The sequence below is a fragment of the Dasypus novemcinctus genome, chromosome 4 (assembly GCF_030445035.2).
Source record: "Dasypus novemcinctus isolate mDasNov1 chromosome 4, mDasNov1.1.hap2, whole genome shotgun sequence".
NCBI lineage: Eukaryota > Metazoa > Chordata > Mammalia > Cingulata > Dasypodidae > Dasypus > Dasypus novemcinctus.
In genome coordinates, this window is record NC_080676.1 from 60,752,309 (window position 1) to 60,772,232 (window position 19,924).

A 19,924-nucleotide genomic window follows, 5' to 3' on the forward strand; every position below is an offset into this window, starting at 1 on the left:
AATATAAAAGCCAGAACCATAAAACTAGTGGAAGAAAATACAGGGAAAAACCTTGTGGTAGGTGGTGGTTTCTTGGACCTTCCACCCAAAACATGCACAGCAAAAGAAAAACTAGATAAATGGGACCTCCTCAAAATTAAACACTTTGCACCTCCTAGGACTTTGTGAAAAGGGTGATAAGGAAGCTGACTCATTGCGAAAAAATATTTGGAAATCACATGTCAGATAAAGGTTTAATATTCATGATATATAGGGAGACATTACAACTCAACAATAGACAAACGGCCCGATTTAAAAATGGGCAAAAGACTTAAATAGACATTTGTCCAAAGAAGAAATACAAATGGCAAAAAAACACATGAAGACATGCTCATCATCACCAATGACTAGGGAAATGCAAATCAAAACTACAATGAGATATCATTTCACACCTATCAGAATGGCCACTATTAAAAAGACAGAACTACAAGTGTTGGAGAAGATATGGAGAGATAGGAATGCTTATTCACTGTTGGTGGGAAGGTAGAGGGACGTAGAGGGGTACAGCTACTGTGGAGGACTGTTTGGTGGTTTCTAAAGAAGCTTAATACAGACTTGCCATGTGACCCTGTAATAACCACTACTGGGTATATACCCTGAAGAACTGAGAGCAGTGACACGAACAGACATCTGCACACCGATGTTCACAGTGGCATAATTCACGATTGTCAAAAGTTGGAAACAACCCAGGTGTCCATCAATTGATGAATGGATAAACAAACTGCTTTATTCACACAATGGAATATTACGTAACTGTAAGAAGAAATGAAGTCATAAAGCATATAACAACATGGATGAAACTGGAGGACATTATGTTGAATGAAGCAAGCCAGACATAAATGTTTTAAGTCCTAAGTTTTGGGGTGATTTGTTATACAGCAATAGAGACTAATACAGAGCATGTGACATTTTGCTTTGCAATTAGCACTGAAGTACAGTCACTTCCCTGGTTTTGAATTATTTTAACCAAATACTTGTCTGAGTTTTTTTTTCCATAATAACTTTAGACACTATCTGCTTAAATTGATACTTTACTTACTGTGTAAAAACATACCTTGAGTTTTATTCTTATATCCACTTGTTATCATGCAATAAGATGATAGCTTTTTTTTTTTTTTCAAGTAGATTTTTTACAAGTGATCCTTAGCAGATTTTTCATGACATTTGGGGTTGTGGAGAGAAAAAGCTACAGGGGAAATTGTATTTTCATGTAATTAGACTGAATCATTTAATTCTAAGAATTAACATATCCATACATTTATTCTTTTAAAAAAGATGAATGATTTACAAAACCTATACTGGTTCCAACAAATTTTTTTTTTTTAAAGAAGCTGTATATTACATAAATGTTACATAAAAAATATAGAGGATTCCCATATGCAGCCCCCTCCCCACTTTTCCACATTAACAACCACCTTCATTACTGTGGTATATTTGCTAAAATTGATGAACACACATTGAAGCACTGTTACTAAATATGCAGTATAGTTTACACTATAGTTTACATTTTATTTCACACACTCTTATAGGTTTTGACAAAATATATTAATATATAATGGCCTGTAGCAGTCACTGCAATGTCATGCAGGACAATTCCAATCTAAAGCTCAGCTTTCCAGTGTTAATGTTGAAGCCTGGTGCAATTGCTCTTTGCAGCCCCACCTCGTGCTTTAGAGTCTTCCTACCTAAAATGTCCATGAAAACGTTATACTTCATTCAGTCCAAAGAGTCAAAGTTTAAAAATCCATTCACAAAAATGTAAAGTCTTTCTACAGCTACCTCTTTTTTAATCAGTTTGAAAATAATGAAGGAAATGAGAATGAGGGGCTCTAATTTTAACTCATTATTTGAAAATATTTCATAAGCAGCTATTTCCACTATTCGAGGCATTTAAGATACAGCTATGGAAAGAAAAAATAATACAAGACACAGCCCTCGTGGTATGTCAAATTTCTAAAATTTAAAAGACTAGTCAAAAAAAATGGAGTTGGCTATTTTTGTGGAACTGATGACCATTTGGATCCATCACAGGAAGCCAAGTGAAATCCTGAATTCCTAGAACCCTGTAAGCCATTCTATCGTGCCTTCCCAAAGATGATTTGCTAATTCAAGATCTCCACAACATCACCATTACAACTTGAGAACTTAATAAGCTATTTCATCATATACTGTAAGTTACAGAATCAAAAGATACATTTTTAAAGTGCTAATTTCAAATGTCAGAGTAGTTTTTGTTTTGTTTTTTAATTTTGTTTTTTTAAAAAGGAAAAATTTCCCTTAGGCCACTGGCAGTTTTCATTTAGTTTGGCCTTAATGAGTATTTACTACACCCAGGGCCCAGAAGCAGAATCCATACGGCCTTCAATTTCCTCAACTTAAATACAAAAAAAATGTTCAGTAATCAAAACACTTTTCAAACATATTAAAAGCACCATTTTTCTCCACTAAATTCTCCTACCAGTACTCTCTATCCTTTCAAAACTACCTGCCTTCTATCAGCCATTTAACAGGCAGGAGAACTCAATCTTATTTTCAAAAATATTTCCTGGACATGAAAGAACCATATTTGCATAGAAAATGGTTTAAAACATTATCCTATAGTTGGATCACATTTTAATTGGACAGAGTATTATTTAGATTAATGTGGAAACATTTTCCTATAATTACATGAACATGGAGGTTTATTTTTTTTCTCTTCAATGTGTATTATGAAATATTATATACATAAACTTTTATGACTGTTACATATTCAGAATATGATCATTCTACATTTATTTACAAGAGGATATTGGATGACTTAATGTAACAGAAACACAATAAGATCATAACATAAAGACAAAAATAAGGGGTAATTTATAATGGTGAAAATAAAATAATTATTCTGGAAAACTAGACTACAACTGAAAACTAATTTTAATTTTAAGCTTCTGAACACCCATCATCATTAGACAGGAGACTTATCAGTTCACCCAGTTTATCAAAAGAATGACTTTTCCTTCTCCCTCCCAGGTTAGCCTTAAGTATAAGAGACATCAAACATAAAGGACAGTATCTTCAACAATGTTTTACAGAAGGTGCAGATTTTCATGTGGTAGATTGCAAACGAGCTACCCACGAGCTACCCAAGAAGCCATGTCTTCTTTGACCCACACAGTGTCTACAAAAATTTCTGAATGGTTGCCAATGTTTAAAAATTTGGAGATTTAATGTAAGAACTCTGCTTTCCAGCTTCTCTTGAAAAATAGGATTTGAGAACTTCAGTCTTAAATTTCTTTATGGCAACAGTAGACTGAAACTGAAATAGCTGCCTCTCCTATACACTACAGCAGCCCCCTTGAAAAATGCCATGTCACCTACCTGACCCCTACAGGCATGTGAATGTAGACACTTGTAAATGAATGGCAATCTCTTATAACAATCTTACTACAAAAGTTGGGCATATGTTATGAAATCACTGTTCTTTGAAGACCCTTGTTGGAACAAAGGGGCAGGGAGCAGAGCTCAGAGTGGGTCTCTCACTCTTTGGGCATCAAAACCACCCATGGAGTTCTTTAAACAACACAGAAGCCAAATTTTGAGGACTTCAAGGACTCCCCAGGAGTCTTTGGCCATAGGGCAAGAAATCACTGAGAGAATAATATTATTTTTTTCATGTAATATCCTGCTTTTGAACAAAATCATGCATAAAAGACTTATATTCAGCAAGTGTGTACTAAAGTATAACAGCTCCTGTCCCTTCTTGACTTGGTGGGCATCCATTCTAACCAGTTGAAAATATCTTGATAATCATCCATGTTCATGGAACTCCAACATATACAACAGATAAAAGTGGAACTGCTCTGGTTGAAGTAGGGGTAGGAAGGTCAATTTGCTCATATCTTTTGAAGCCCTGTTCTTAATGAATGATTGGGTGCCATATTACTAGACACAGCTCTTAAAGGTCAGTTGACTGGATGGGCTCTCCTGAAGGGCAAACATTCTATACTGTGGACTGTAGAAAAACCCATAGATTTAGTGGTGTGGCATGCAGTTGGCAAAGCAAACAATTGTTACTAAAGTGAAAGTGACAGGAGATGGAAGGTCATTAAACAGGAAGTACATGCAGAAAGAACAAAGGCAGGGTCAAAACATTCCTTAAGAAAGAGCCATGGATCTGCCGGACTGCTTTATCAAGGCATGGATTCAAAGCTCAAAATTACATAGTGTAGGGCGGATACTTTCAAACTTTTTTCTAAAGCAGCAAACTTTTTCTAAATGAAATTCTGCACAGAACTCTAATATGTGAAATATCAACAAATGCCAACTGTCTTCTGGTTGAAAGGTAGGAGGGAAAGCCAGAAGTCCCAATGTACATACATCCACTACTTCTTCCCATAAACTTAGCATCTCCTCAGAACCCTAAGGTTCTAGGAAACACAGTGTTAGAAAGAACTACCACAGGGAATAAAAGATAGGTCTTTGGCTTGGAAAAGTTTAAGCACAGGTTTTAACACCTTGACCATTATCATTACATTAGAACTAAAACCACCAATCATTTTCAGTATCTAAACTATTGTTTTGAAACCACTCCTGAAAGACACATATACCAAACCATTACTATAAAAAGCAATAAATCGAATAACTTTTTCTATTAAAACTCTTAAGATGTATAAAGAATTATATTAGAACCAGTTCCATTCCCAGTCCTTTATAATCCTTTAAAAAAAAATCATTTTTAACTCACCTACTTCACAAACCTAAATCTGTCCTTTTATTTCAAATAACTGATTAACCAGAACCTTTGTCATCTCGACTCTTCTATGAAGAAAAATATAAATACAATGTGTAAATTTTTAAAATATTAAGTAGCCAAAAAATTTAAAGAATATTAAGCAACTAATATTTTGTTCTTTATTTCTTAAAAGGGAGAATTAACCTTATATTTTTAAATATCTAAGATGAAAATCTGGTTTTTAAAGATCTTTAATTTCATCAATTTTAGCAGTGGCATGAGTCAGGGAGTTTTAAGAAGCTTAGTTTACAAAGTCAATGTCTCTGATCTAAAGACATTACTATCAGTTTGAAAAGAAAGGAGAAGAATCCAGCTGGATCCAAGGGAGAGGCCAGATTATTTATGCACCCACAAATTTTTTTCTATCTTTCAATGGTTTTTAAAAAAAGAAGATGTTTTCCTTTTACAAAGAATAAATACAACTGCACTTCAGGGAAAAAAATAACAAACTTTCAGCTCTGGGAAATTCCTTCCCAAATTTTCAAACACTTACAAAAGCCTACAATGTTTGACCCGTACAACCATTGAGGAGCTTGTGTCTGCTGCACATTCCAAGTAAGAATATGCCACAGAACCCATACATTCCAACATATTGAGCAAGCACACACATGCCTCCCCAGCTTCCCCAAACCTCAGCCAGTGAGGGGGCAATGGGCTGGAGGCAGGCCTAGACACCAAGTAACTGCTCTTCGAGCCCTTCCCAATCATCCCCACTGAAATGCAAAGGGGAAGGAAAATAAGAGAGGGAGGAAGTGGCCAGTGGAAGGCCTCAAGGAAAAAAATGCAAAACCTTTTGTGGGACAGACCAGTCACACACTCCTAGTGTTGTTAAACATCAAAGAAAAGAACAAGTTGTATGAGACTCCCTGTCCTGCTGTCACCACTGGAATTACTTACTGTCTTCTAAGCACTACCAGTGAGCAGCAGTCTTTCCCACATGTCCTAGAATTATAAAGGGAGAATATACACACTATATGACATGGTTCAGCCAGGCACCTTCACATCTATGGCAACCTGCCTGCTTTTTGCTTTTTCTCCTTTTCTTTTCCTTTTTTCTTAATAATTTAAGATGCAAAAATACAATTTTCTAATTTTATTTTTATTTTATTTTAGAGAAGTTGTGAGTTTACAAAACAATCATGCATACCGTACAGGATTCCCATTCCTCACTCTATCTAAACTACCATTTTTTTCATCATCTATATCAGACTCTCTCAAACAGAAACGCACATTTTAATCCAAAATCTTATCCATAAGATGACAAAGAAAAACATTCATTTTTGAAAGTATGCACTGTTAAAATCACAAAGATCAGGAGGGACTAAATTAAAATGTCTCTATGTAATACAAAAAAATCAATATAGCTTGACCATGCATGTTTTTTTGAAACATCCTTTACTTAATGAATTGGTTTTATGTTAACCTGTCCATAGAATCACCACTCAATTACATTTTTTGCTTCATTTTTCAAAAAGAGTAGTAAAGAGAAGATATAGAGTATTAGAAATGTTTTTCCTGATATTTGTATTTAAGCTCTATTAGAGGTTCTTGATTGAAAACAGTTATTTTTTATCTAATAATTTTTATAAAATTATGTTCTTATCCAAAAAACACTACCTCTTCATCTAGAAACACTGTTGTATATGTCATTTCATTAGTAATTTAACTATATTCGTAAGTTATACGTAACAAAAGAAATATGCATGAGTACTGTCTCAAAAAGAACATATGTATCTTTCTAGCCTCTGTGCTTTCACTGACATTTTCATGTAACAAAAAGGCTTAAATTTTTCTAAAGTTATTAAAATGAACCGTCTTATAAAAGGTAATTTGCAAGAAGCCCATTCTTTCCTTCTCCAATTCATACATTTTTAAATACACAGATAAAAAATGAAAACATGCCAAACTTTGTCTAACATTCTAGGTCCTAAACAAAAAAACATGAATTTTTCTTCAGTTTTTATTAAAAAAACATCTGGGTCAAGTTATAGAATATAAACCCTTGTTCCACACTGTATATTTAATTTTCAATTACAATAATTTTTAAACACCTTTATATTTTTATCTAATTAAAAATGCCTCTTACAAAAAAATTAAGATTGAAAAATTAAAAACAGAAAAAATGCCTCTATTATAAGACTACTTCAAGAAAGTTCCTTCAAATTATGACTAACATTTTTGCTTTTCAATTACACTAAATTAAAAATATTCTAACTACACATCCTCTCACTTTCTTCAGATGTGTTATATACATGTTAATTTTGTGTCCTATTCTGGGTTAGGAAAAAATACACAAAGTTACTCTATACCCTATGTATATATTATCACAATTTCCTGCTATATTGCTAGCATGATGTTACTGTATTCAAGATAGATGTTCAGGAGGATAATAAGGCCACGCTCCTTTGGACGCAGTTTTGGTCAGGTAGAAGGAGGAGTTGCTTTGGATTCTGAAGCTATACAGTCCTATTTGTAAAAGGAAATAAATACAGATCCTCTTTGGACTTTTGTGAGACTCAGGATATATAGACAGCCTTGCCCAGTGCCTGGCAGATAGCTGCTACTCAATAAGTGTTAGTTACTTTTCTTCCTTATTCTCGAGCTTCTGGATCAGAATCTCATGAAAATGCAATGCCCTACTTTGGGTTGTACTAATTTGAAGAAGCAGGTGGGGAGTTGGAAATAACTTTCTTTCACCTTTTTTTCTTTGGTAATCTGTTATGCCCTCCTACCCAACCCCACCATACATGTGATAGCACATGAAAGCTCAAGGAAACAAGAAGATAAATGAGAAAAGAGAAAAATTTTCACAAGTGAGGGGAAATGGACTGTACTTCATATACACAATCATTTGGTATAGATCAAGGGTGTTTCTGACTGGTTACAACATTAAAGAAAAACTCTGAGAACTTCATGGATGCTATTCTATTAACACTGATACCATCCCCACAGGCCAAAGGTCATATTTTGTATAGACAATGAAACAGAGAAACTACCTCTGGGCAAATCTGGGGAAAGATTTTGGCTACCAGGAAAACCCTTAAACCAAAACATAGTCTTGACCTTATCCTGCAATACGCTGGCTGAAACCAGTGAGGAACCCACCCAAGTGAATTCTTGAATTAAACTTTATGTACTATATGGTACATAGTCTTGACCAGGGTTACAGGCACTGCCTAATCTGTGTGGCTTAGATGTTGAGAGAATTGTCTCTCTTTGCAATGTCCTACTTCATAACACAAGGCATACAACTACTGAAAAAGGCAGTGTAACAACAACAAAAAATTTCTTTAAAAATTCAACCTGCTTAGGCATAGTTCCCCACTCATGAGCAAGCATGGTGATAGAGGAGGTAAGTTGCTTTTAAAATTACCTCTGTTCTTTTCTGATTATTTTTTTTTTCTAAAAAACTATAACAAAGTACAAATCATTCAGACTGAGGTAGGAGTTAAGATCATTAATTGCAAAGAGTAAATTCACAAATCAATCTATTTTCCTATATTTCTGTCACTCTTGAATGGTACTCTTGGAACCTTATAATACTTTCAGTTGACTTATTTAATAAAAAGAAATCAATATAGGTGCAACACACTGAACTGAGAATCAATAGAACTGGATTCTAGCCTAGCTCCACTACTTAAAAGCCATGTGTCTTAGGCAAAGTATTATAACTCTCTGAGCCTGAGTTTCCTTATCTGAAAAAAAGACGTATCAACTGTACTATCTTCTTCACATAATTATTATTTGGAGTAAATTAAATAATGTGTCAAAGAGGCTGGAACAGCATTAGTGCTATATGGATATAAGATGTAGTCACATTAAATAAAGCATCTTTCTCTCTGGGATGATGCTACTAGCATTGTTCACACAGCAACACATGGAATCACAAAACCACCTTTCTACTCACATTTAGACAAGAATAAAAACCCAAGCTTTCCCTCTAAGGCAAATTCACATTTCGTGACATAGTAATAATATGACAATAAAGAAAAAGTGAAAATACCATTCTCATTGCAGTGATCCCATACAAAATTATGATACAGGTAAATAATAGAATTACTAAACATGCATCAGACTCCTAATTTTTATTTATTGGACTTATTAAAATACCTATCTTATTTATGAAAAATCTATGTTACCATGATAGCAACATATTGGGAAAATCCTAATTAAATGTTCACATTTTAAGAAATAAAGTGTTGGATAACCAGAAATGTAGGGAGTAAACAAACAAAATGTATTCAGAAATGCAAACATTACTTTGTGAAAACCAGATACTTGGTAGGAGACAGATTACTATCTGAATGATGGACATAGGGTTAGTTCTTGGTCTTGACTGTCTCTTATTAATGGAAAAGCATTCATTTTCACTGGTCTACTTTTCCATATCGATACACCATCAAAGAAAAGCAAATTAAAGAAAATTATTACATTTCCCTTCCTCTTTGGAAGCCAAAGTAACAGAATCTGAAGTTTCTGCAAGAGAAAAAAAATTTTCTTTACTATTTTATGGAGAGACCAGACTAAAGTTCATGATCAAAACAGAAAAGTAAAACCTTAAAAATAATGCTCTGAGCACTCTGCAATTTTGCTACCCAAAATAGAACTCATACAGTCCATGCCACCAAATGAAAATTACAAGTTTGTAAGCATGAGGTCAAATTATAAAGTAAAAGACTTTTTAAAATGTTTTAATGGTAATAAATGGAAGACTGCTATCTCTACTGGTAGGTATTTGTTATTTATCTGCCATTAAGTTTTGTTCAATGACATCATTTTGAATGATTACACAAACTAATTTGAACTCAAATTTGAATGTTAAAAGTATAAACCCTGACTAATAAATTATCTGGGCATTTTTTTTTTGTTAAACAGAATTCTCCTGCCCCTTAAATTAAGAGGTTAACCATAGCCTTTGCGATATTGTGCTTTGGACTAAGTTTTAGAGCATAACAGTTTTTAAACCACAATTTTTAAAAAGTAGCTCAGCAAGCCCACCACTCTCCTGCTTAAAACCCAAAAGAACACTGAAGATAATTTTTTGTTAATTATAATTTCATTTAAATATATTTTTATAATTCAACTTTAACAGCCTCCAGAGACCATTTCAGTACTGTTTCTTCTAATGAAATTAATTCACTCATGGTACTTTTGTTATGCAAAAGAAAATATTCCTTTTCAAAGTATAGGATTTCTAAATGAAAAAATATATTTGAATCTTGAATTTTTCTAACACTTAAAAAATGGTTTATAGCTTATCAAAGCCTTCACAGAAGCATCTGGATAACTCTGAAGAGATAAAGGGACAGCCAAGCTAAAAGGAAGGATAGATTTTGTATTGGTCCTTTTGGTAGCATGCTCACCACAAAAACCACTACAAGTGCCTGTGACTTGACTTCCACAAGGAATCACCTGCAAGTGTTATGCATAACTCAAGGCAAATCCATTGCACTTGATTCCATTTGCCACAAAGTTCAGTCACCTGAAGATCTTCATTTGCCCTGTCAGGATCGAAATCCAGAGCAATTCTTCTTGCTCAGTTAATGGCCTCCTCCTCTTCTCTCTTCATACCATCTGTCTTTGAAACTAGCCCCTTGCAACACACATACATATACACAAACAACACACACATGTGCACACATCCCAGTGAATCACAGAAGTGACATAGCTCAGATAATATCCTCTAATAACAACTCTGACCAACTGCTTATCTACTTTTGAGGATATCAATAGCAGAGTTGAAAAGTAATTCAGCTATAGACAGCATATATTCAGAAAGTTTAAAAGTATCAAATATATAATAAGTAGCTCCTGTGGAAATATGGTTTTCGTAGTTAATTTTAAATTTTAATAAATGTACCCAAGCTACTATCCTTTTATGAACACCGTTTACATCCCCTCCCCCATTTCAAAAATTAAATCAACCTTCACAAAATAAAAATATTTGTTTACTCAAAATAATAGTGAAAACTAGTTTCAATATGCAACTAGTTCTAAATCCTTAATGCCCTTTAAAATATTTAAAAGTTAAAAAGAAATTCTTCCTATAGAAAATGTATTGTACTTTAGATCATTATTTATAAATGCCTTTGTACAAATACTACTCATCTTCCCTTGTTGTCTTCTACTAAACGATACTGTCAGACTAACATAAGGAAAAAACAAAAATCTTAAGACGGTTTCTTATTCATCATAGCCAGCCACAACTACAAGGCAGCATTGTAACTACTGAAAAGCACAATTTGACAAATGTATTATATTACAGTTCACCAAATCACCTTTTAAAATTAATGTCTAAGCATTTAAAAAGCTAGTAAATAATTTTATAAATTGTTATAATCCAATTTAAAATCTATATGGATTTGACAAATGGGAAAATCAAGCAGTATATAACTTTTGATTTGCAGATTTCACTGGCTTTTGATATTTAACTTAATGTAAAAACACGAAATGACCAGTTTTTAAAAAATGTACACCAGCATTTTAAACCTACATCATCACCTGAATTATCAGATAATTTTTTCCTCATTGCTTCTATTTTTTTTCAAATAGTTATCTCTTAAAGATCACAAAAAAATAGATAATTCTCTGGGGTATTACCTAGAACCATATAAAAAAATCACTAGCCTTTTTAAAATGGGAAACTAAATGTTCATTGTCAAAGCCAAATCAAAAGTAACCCTACAGTTTAATATCACAAATTTTGTAGTAATATATGTTATATCCACACATGGAATCCATAATTAAACTCAGGCATTGATTTCAAATATAACAAATTCTTGAAATAAGAGGCTACCATATGATTTTAACCTAATAAATCTTTTCTGTTTTTAAAAAACTAAAAACTGATTCAGCAAAAGCCTTTGTTGCAGAGATGGCTTGAGGTTGAATTTTTTTGTGTGTTTGGTGTGTGTTTTTTTTGGGGAAGGAGGAGGTATTTAATTCAACTATACACAATGTAGTACATACAAGCAAAATACAATTGAGATACTGTTTTCTTTAGCATTCCTATAGGAGACCAAACTCATTGGCATTGTAGAAAATACAATTACTGATTTTTAACTCATGAAAGACAAATTCATAGCTTTTTCCTACACTGCCTCATAGTATTCACACCATCTCAGTGGAAACATGTCTAGCACCATTTAGTGACTTCCCATAGGTGGGTAGAAACTGCATTTTTCAAAGTTTTGTTTCTCACAGAATCATTCAACTTCAGTGGCAAAAGCATTCAGTTAGCATATGTCTTAGCTCAAAACACTGTGAATGTGTGTATATCTACATATATATTCTTCAATTAAACTTTAATATCAAAAATGGAATTTCTATCAAGGAAATTTCTATAACTTTTAACAGCATTTTAAACCTTACCAGTTTTTCCCCTTTAAGAAACTTCTGATCCATATATACTACCAATACTAAAATCTATCAAACCAATTATTAAGAAATATGAAAAGAAAAATCACCCAAAGATTTTTATTCGTCAGAGCCTGAAACCAACTTAGTAACAGAAATAGATGCTCTGTATGTGGTTTATGTAACAATAGATTGCATTTAATAAGAATGAAACATGTAAAAAGAAAATGGAGTTATCTACTTCTGAGTAACTCTGAGAAAGTAATGGTATATACCTTGTCTACTATTATAGCACATATAAAATGATGTTAGAGTGATATTTAACAAAGAACTGATGCAAATGGCTTGCCAATAATTTTATTACTTAAGGTTAAAACATCTTCCCCTAAAGTATTAGCTTTAAAAGTTTTATTTGTGTATTTAGATTTCAAAATTCAATCTTGCAAATAAAAAGAAATCAGCAAAATATAAAGAAAATTAGCACTCAATTGTTTAATAATTTTTAAGCAAGCAATGAGAATGAATTTTCATCATTTTCACTTCAACTAACACAAAACCACAGATAGAACTGACTTAATGCTGACAAATTTACTTCTAACTTGTTAATTTTCACAGAAATACAACAAAAGAATAAAACAGCCACTAGGTAACATAAAAGGTTTGGTTTCATATGTTCTTGCTTTTTGAAAGCCACCACCGTGGTAGTGCCCTCTACATGAAAACATACAGCTGCCTCATCCCAGGCATCTGATCTCAGCACACAATACCAGTCATTAGCCATCTCTCCCTTAGCCTGCAGTACAAGTAGCTAATTTCTGCCTTTTAAACTAATAACAGAAAGGACAAAGGATTAAAAACTATCCAATCAGAAATTATGCAACCTCTCCACAGCAGTGGCTTATGCATACATTTGGTATGTCAGACCTCTTCAGTGTGGTGAATCATACACAGTACATTTTAATCTACCTCCTGGATATTTCATATCGCCCACATGTTCAAAGTAATCATACACTAAGAGGGCTGTTTAAGTCCTAGAGTGCTCTTTATTTAATTTATACTAAAAACTTAGGTACCCTTTTAATTCTGAACTCTTATATAAACACAACAAAATTAGTTAAATGACACTCCAACTAACAGCAAATAACCTTTGCATTTTGAAAGAAAAAAAGGAAGGGGAAGAAGCTAGAAGAAGTAGTATATTTATGAGAAATTTTGGGAGATGATCATAACATTAGATAAACTGGCATTTCACTTAGATTGCAACATTTAAAAACTTACACTGCATTATTGAATGAGACATCAACTAACCAAAGTTAAAATTCTAGTGATTCTTACTAATTATAACCCAGAAAAGGGCTCACAACATCTACATAGCCAAAAGAATCAGACATTCATAAATACATAGTCCAACAAATAACTTTGGGTGGTCCTTTCAAACCTTGTTCAATATTTTCATTAAATTTTCAAGTGTGGAGAATAATTTAATATATCAGAAACCTTCAACTTGGATTTCTCAAACAAAAATATTATTTTAGAGAAAAGTATAAAATTTAGAATACTTTATTGAAAAACCATTTACACATTACATCATTTCCTAGAAGGAAGAACTAACAATATTACACATGAAACTGCAAATCATAACTCTTATCTTTTTTCCTTAAAAAGCTAGTACTTTTTTAATATACCATAGAATCATTTGCAAAAAGATATTCTGTTGCTTAATTAGAACAAATCTAGAAACATGCACACAAATGTCAAAAAACTCTTCAACAAAACATCTTCGTATTTACAAATTTAGAGTAATCTGCTTTAAAATCTATTCTATCCTGACAAAAATCAAGTGATTACATTACTATCACAAATTGTTAAAGGTGGCAAATCAAAGACTTCACTTGGAGTCTCCAATTCAGCTACTTAATGACTAATGGCGAAGAAATGTATGTGAATGTGATATAAACTAAGTTACAATACACAGCAAGAGAAATAAGTTAGAACGTGTAAGAAAAGGCACAAATTTTAAGTTCACAATGAACTTAAAACAAAGATGTTCTTCCTAATTCTCTCCTCATAGTCAGATATTTCTCTTGTAAGCAAATCATTGTTGAGAAATTCAACCTCCACAAAACTTTCTGTATTCTTATTAACAACAAAGCACTTAAATAAAACTACGAATTTCACAGTGGTATTTGTTAAGCTTTAAACATTTCTTAAAAACAACAACAAAATGGTCAGAAGCGATATTCAGCAGTCGAAAGAACTAAAAGAAGTCTGGCTTTTAACTGCTAACCAATCCAAACAACCTACTTCTTTAGAATGTCTTGCAAAATACTGACCCCTTAATGAATTATTGTTTAACATTAAGCTATATCTATAACAGAAAACCAATTAATCGACAAGTTTAGTTAAGCAATTTAGCTGACACAGTAAATATTTACTCCTAACATCTTACAGGAAGTCTTGACAAGCATTTGTTACCACTGTGTTTGGGGTAGGGGCCAGAGTCGGGGGTGGGAAGCAACTTCTGATAAACAAGTTAAACGGTCCCAGGGAATTTAACAGAGCTACCGCCCCCCCCCCCCCCCCCCCCCCCGGTAAGGCACCAGATACTTCCCAAATACAGCAAACACCTTATATAATGAAAGTTTAAAAAGTAACTTTGGAAACTATGCATCTCTACTAACAAACAAAAGCCTTTTAAAAACTGTAAGAGCATATTTATAAAAGCAGAGTGTATTTTTTACTTGCACGTAAGCCCAATCGCAAATAACTAAGCAAAATATATTTACCTTAGTTTTTTAGAGACTGAGTAATCAACTTCCATGATTTTCCCATGCAATTCCACTTTACCTTTAAAATAAAAATTAAAACACTCAGAACCTTCCCTAGATCAAACCGGTGGGGGTCTAGGAGGGGCAGGCACAGCACTCCACGCTCCGGCTCCGCCTTCGGGCGGCCTCAAGGGGTCTCCCACCCGGCTCCAGCCCGGCGAACTTGGTTTTCAGTGTGAAGAAAGGTGGGCACCCCGTGACTCCGGACAAGGTGGGAAATGTTGCGAACCCGGATCCCACCCCAGGTATAGCTGTGGGTGGCATTACCGGAAAAACAAATTTAATAAAGAGCGGCGCCAATTTTAAAGGATGAGCTCATTTGAAACTCAAGCTGCAGGGCCGGCGCGGCCCCGCTCCTCGTTGACCCCCACCTCCCCATTCCGCTCACCCAGGACCCGAAGGCTTCGCCGCCGAGGCTCCCCTCCCGGCCCATGGGTTCTCCGACTGGCCCAGGGAAGACGCGCCGAAGCCCCCCGGGGTCCGCTTCTGAAAGAGCCGGGTCCCTGCCGGCTGCTGGGTGTCACCTTGGTCTCGCCGCCGCCCCGCCGCCACGCCGCGCGCCAGAGGGGAAGGGGGTCCCGCCGGCCCTGGGCGCGTGGGGCTCAGCCTCGTGGCCTGGGGGCTAGCGGGGCTCCGATCGGTGCGTGTGCGGAAGGGAGAGTTGGTGAGTGCGCGCGCGCGAGAGTGCGTGTGTGTGTGTGTGTGTGTGTGTGTGTGTGTGTCGCTCTCCGTCTCCCGTCTGGGCTCCAGCGCGCTCGCGGGCCCCCCGGTCTCCTCTTTCCCGGTTCTCAGCCCCGGCCCCCACCGAGTTGAGACAGGGCACCTCGTAAAAAGGTGCTTCTGGCCGAGCGGGAGGCGGGGGGATGGGCGGCGGATAGCCCCCAGCCCGGAGGTCTTCTCAATAAAATCGGACAAAAAATTCAGAGAAAAATAGGAGCGATCGAGAGACGAGCGAAAGGGGACTGAGGTTCCGGAGAGGACCGAGGAAGATACGCTGTCCTGCAGGGGCTGGGGTTGGGGAAGCCCCCGGATCTCGGAGGGGTTCATCAGAGGGGCTCCGAAGGGGTGCCGAAAGTGGGGGGCCCGCAGGGCGAGGTGGGGAGAGGACTCGAAAGGAGAGAGCGGCTCGGGCGACGCCAGAGGGGCGCAGGGTCCTGGGCACGAGGCAAGGGAAGGGGGAAGATACGACGGGGGGGAGAAGAAAGAGATGCAGGGTTTAGGGGGAGGGGGTTCCTGATAAGGTGAGTGACGGGAAGGTCAGGGAAGAAGGGGGACAGAGAGCTCCCGAGGGTGGAAGTGGGGAGCTCTGGAGAGCAGCTCCAGGCGTCAGGGGAACGAGGAGTGCCTCCAGAGAGCGTCCAAGCCTCGGGGACCCTCGGAGCAGCACGGGGGGCGCCCCGAGGGCAAGGGACGAGACCCGAGCTGTGGGGGGAGGGGAGCGGGCTGTCCCGGGAGCCGGCGAGCGGTGAGAGTTGCGGGTCTGGTGCGTGAAAAGTGAGAGTGCGGGCGCGAGAGGCGCCGCCCGCCGCGCTCGGCCTCCCTCGGGGCGCCGACCGGGCCTGAGCTGGGCGAGGCTGGGGGAGGGGGAGCGCCGAGTGCTCACCCGAGAGGGTCTCGATGGCTCGGATGGCCCAGTTCTGGTCGGGGTAGTCCACGAAGGCGTAGCCGGACTTCAGGAGGACCTGTCCCGCCAGGGGCAGCTTCCTGTCCCCGAAGAGCTGCCGGAGGTCGTCGGCGGTGACGGCAGGGCTCAGGTTCCCGATGTAAAGCTTGTTCATCATCCGTCTCTTCCCCGAGAGCCCGCGGCTCCCCCGGCCCGGTACCCGGCGCTCCTCGCCGCCTCTGCTGCCCTCGTCTCTCCTCCTCCTCCGCCCCCCCTGCCCGCCCGCCACCCACCCCCACCCTCAGCCTGGCTCCCCCCACCGCGGCCGGCCCGGCCCGCCCGGGGGCAGAGGCGGAGGCGGGGACTCGGCGCGGCTGCCTCCTCGGGGCAGAGTCCCGGGCCGGGCGGCGGCGCGCGGACAAAGCGCTCTCTCTGCCTCCCTCTCTCTCCCTCTCAAGGCGGTGGCTGGAGGAGGAGCAGCAGCGGGCGGCGGCAGCGCACCCCGCGTGTGTCTGTGTGAGAGTTTGTACGGGCGTGTGCGCAGCCGAGAGTGAGCGAGCGAGCGCCCCCTCCCCGCCCCGCGCCGCTGCGCCCCTCGCTTAGCGCCCGGGGCGCTCCGAGCGCTCCGCGCGGCTACCCGGGTTCCTGCCCCGCGTCCGGCTGGCGGAAGCGGGTCGCGGCCCGGGGCTGGGGCTCCCGGGCGCCGGAATCCCGGGCGGGCGCGGCGCAGAGGCCGGGCGAGCGGCGAGGCCGGGGAGACGCGTCCTGGGCGCTGGTGGGAGTGCGCGAGGGGACGCGGGGGCGCTGCTGGGAGCCGCAGACGTGGGAGGGAGAGGGACTGCGAGTGAGCGTGGAGAAGGGGTGTGCGCAAGGTGGACCGGATGTGAGTGCGCGGCTGCCAGGGCGAGGGGGAAGGTGTGTCTCAGAGGTGAGGGAAGAGGGCCGGCTGAGAGACAACAACTTTCGCCGCAAGTTGGCCAAGTCTGGCGCCCTGCGCGTTCCCGGGCGGAGCGCTGGCTCCGAGACCCCCGCCCCGCCCCGCTCTCCGAGGCGACCGGGAGGCGCGTGTGATCGAGGGATCGCAGACTGGAGTTTTTAGGACGCCTGGGCCCCGGGACTAGCCGGGCCCTCAGGAGCCGTGCACGCCGGGAAAGTTGTTCCCGGTCCTGGGCCTCAGTTTCCCGACCCATAAAGGAAGGCGGAAGGCCAGCGCAGTGTCTCGTCGTCTCCTCCTGGACTCCCGCGGTGGACAGCAGCCTGACGTTGGCAACTGCTCTCTAGTTCTGGGAAGTGCCTAGGGCTTTACGGGCTGCCGGTGCGAAGCCAGGTGGCGAGAGGGGAGGGGAGGGGAGAGGAGGGGAGGGGGCAAGGACTGCAGCGTCGCCCAAGTAGTTGGGTCAGCGGCCGGGAGGACGGACGCTTGCTTCAAGGCTGCGCCACTGGGATCAGTCCCAGAGCTGGAGTGGTGGGAGACGAGGGTGGCTGGAAACGGAGGCGCGCAGGCTGTGTAGGAGTTCCCCCAGCGATTGCTAAGGGCCCTGAGAGGAAAGAGGTTCTTCCTGGCGGAGGAAACAACGTGACCGACGGAAGAGGCAGGGTTGGGATGAGAGCAGCCCGAGCCGAGGGGCTAGGGAACGAGACAGACTTGCTGGAGGCTGGCCGCAAGTTCTAGGGCCCAACTGGAAGCCTGGTGGGTAGAGCCTGGTACCAGCCAGGAAATGAAATTCTACTGGAAAGATAATAGGAGGATTCAGAGGTGAAGGGGCAGATTCCACGCTCTGCACTTCTGGGCCCCTTAAGCGAGGCGATGGCTTGACCGGGGAAATGTTGGGTTTTGTAAGGCCATTGGGGTTCGTTGTGTGGAGGAGCCACAAATGTAGGGATAGAACAGGTTCGGGACTCTTAGCTGTGTCCTAGAGTCTTTCCCGTTGAGGAGACGAATGTTTGTTTTAAAAAATTTATAAAACATACATTTTCCCCAGCCCCTTTCTTGGAGCCTGGGTTTGTAGTGTCCACAAGTACGCCCAGGTGATTCTTCTGTGGACGTTTGGGAAACACTGCTGTGGTGGAATGTCTGTCGACTGAGGACTAAGAGCTTTGCCCTCTCTTCCCCAAGCTGTGGGAGCTGGGACGTTCCAGGATAGGGATAAAACAAAGCAACCTGGGCAGGACCTGTTGTGAAGGCTAAGTGAAAGATAACTGAACAAGTGCGTTGAGACAAAGTAGATATTTAGCGCTTGTTTCCTTTCTTTCCCCAAAAAACTGATTTTTGAATTACTTTCTTTTGAGAAAGGAGATCTCCTTAAATAATTAGTTGTCCAGAGGAGAAAATAATGTAGCCCTTCTCAACAAGATATTTGCAGTTATTTGGATTTTGGCTCAAATAGTCACATATTTCTTCCTCTCTAGAAAAAGAATTGGATTTTACTCCTCCTGGGGCTGGGAATGGACTTTGCCATTAATCCGCAAACTAATAGATGAACCAGGTGTAGATGCTTCCCTACTAAAATGTAGTGGGGAGTTGCAAATGAAAATATTTGTGTGTGCCTGAACCTCAGTCTGTGAAAAAACGATCTTCAAATTATTTACACAAATGCCCCTAATTGGAATAGTCACCTTCATTTCATGTCTATTTTACCTACGGTAATTCAAAGTCACAGGTTCTAAGAGAAGAGTGGCAGGGATCATTGGTCTCGTTCCTTTCTGAAAGGTTAATGAAACGTTTTTGTTGTATAATATTTTCATACATTTCATTTCTTTGGTTCTACTATAAAACTTTAGACATTTGAGCATGGATTCTGTAGGGAGCAGAAAACAATCTAAGAATTCTGGGCAGAGATGGTGACTTTCAAACTTCTGAGAAATAACTGCTCTAATTTATGACTTCTGTGAGTAGAAGGATTTGGATGGTAGTACGATGGAGGACACATTTCCACCACACTTCTGATTTGTAGCACTCATCATTTCTAGAACAGAGTTGCTTTTTCACCTTTTAAGACAAGAAAAGGAGCCTCCAAATGCCCAGAGAAGTCATTGTCTCTGTTTAATAAAATTTATTTTCTACCTGTTTTCTCCTGCCTTGATTGATCTGGGCTCAAATGAGTTTTTAATGAATATTTAACTGAGGGGGAAAAAATTCTCCTAGTAGGCATATTACTTTTTAAGCATATATTAACCTTTTCCTCTAGAGTTTTAAAGCCAATACATATCCACATAGCTTCCCAATGGTTCTTTTGGGCAGGATGGTTGTAAGGTGGCTGGGACAAGATTTCTTAATCCCATTTTGCAGGTAGGAAAACAAAGGCCCAGGAAAGTAGAATTTCTTCA

At 39.6% G+C, this 19,924-nt stretch overlaps 1 protein-coding gene across 6 annotated transcripts in view; it reads right to left on the bottom strand.

Annotated features, from left to right (window-relative positions):
• Positions 1 to 16,871, bottom strand: part of IGF2BP2 (insulin like growth factor 2 mRNA binding protein 2) — a 210,174-nt gene extending 193,303 nt beyond the window's left edge. For 4 of the 6 annotated variants that reach the window (XM_071214667.1, XM_058295495.2, XM_071214666.1 and 1 more), the window contains exons 1-2: positions 16,598 to 16,871; positions 14,953 to 15,013 (exon numbers count right to left, since the gene is read on the bottom strand). In XM_071214667.1, the coding sequence (XP_071070768.1) occupies positions 14,953 to 15,013; positions 16,598 to 16,775 (239 nt within the window). In that variant the 5' untranslated portion in view covers positions 16,776 to 16,871. Of the gene's footprint in view, positions 1 to 14,952; positions 15,014 to 15,382; positions 15,665 to 16,597 lie in introns of those variants that run through there. The other 2 variants (XM_071214668.1, XM_058295496.2) reach the window with 1 other exon arrangement.
• Between the last annotated feature and the right edge of the window lie 3,053 nt (positions 16,872 to 19,924).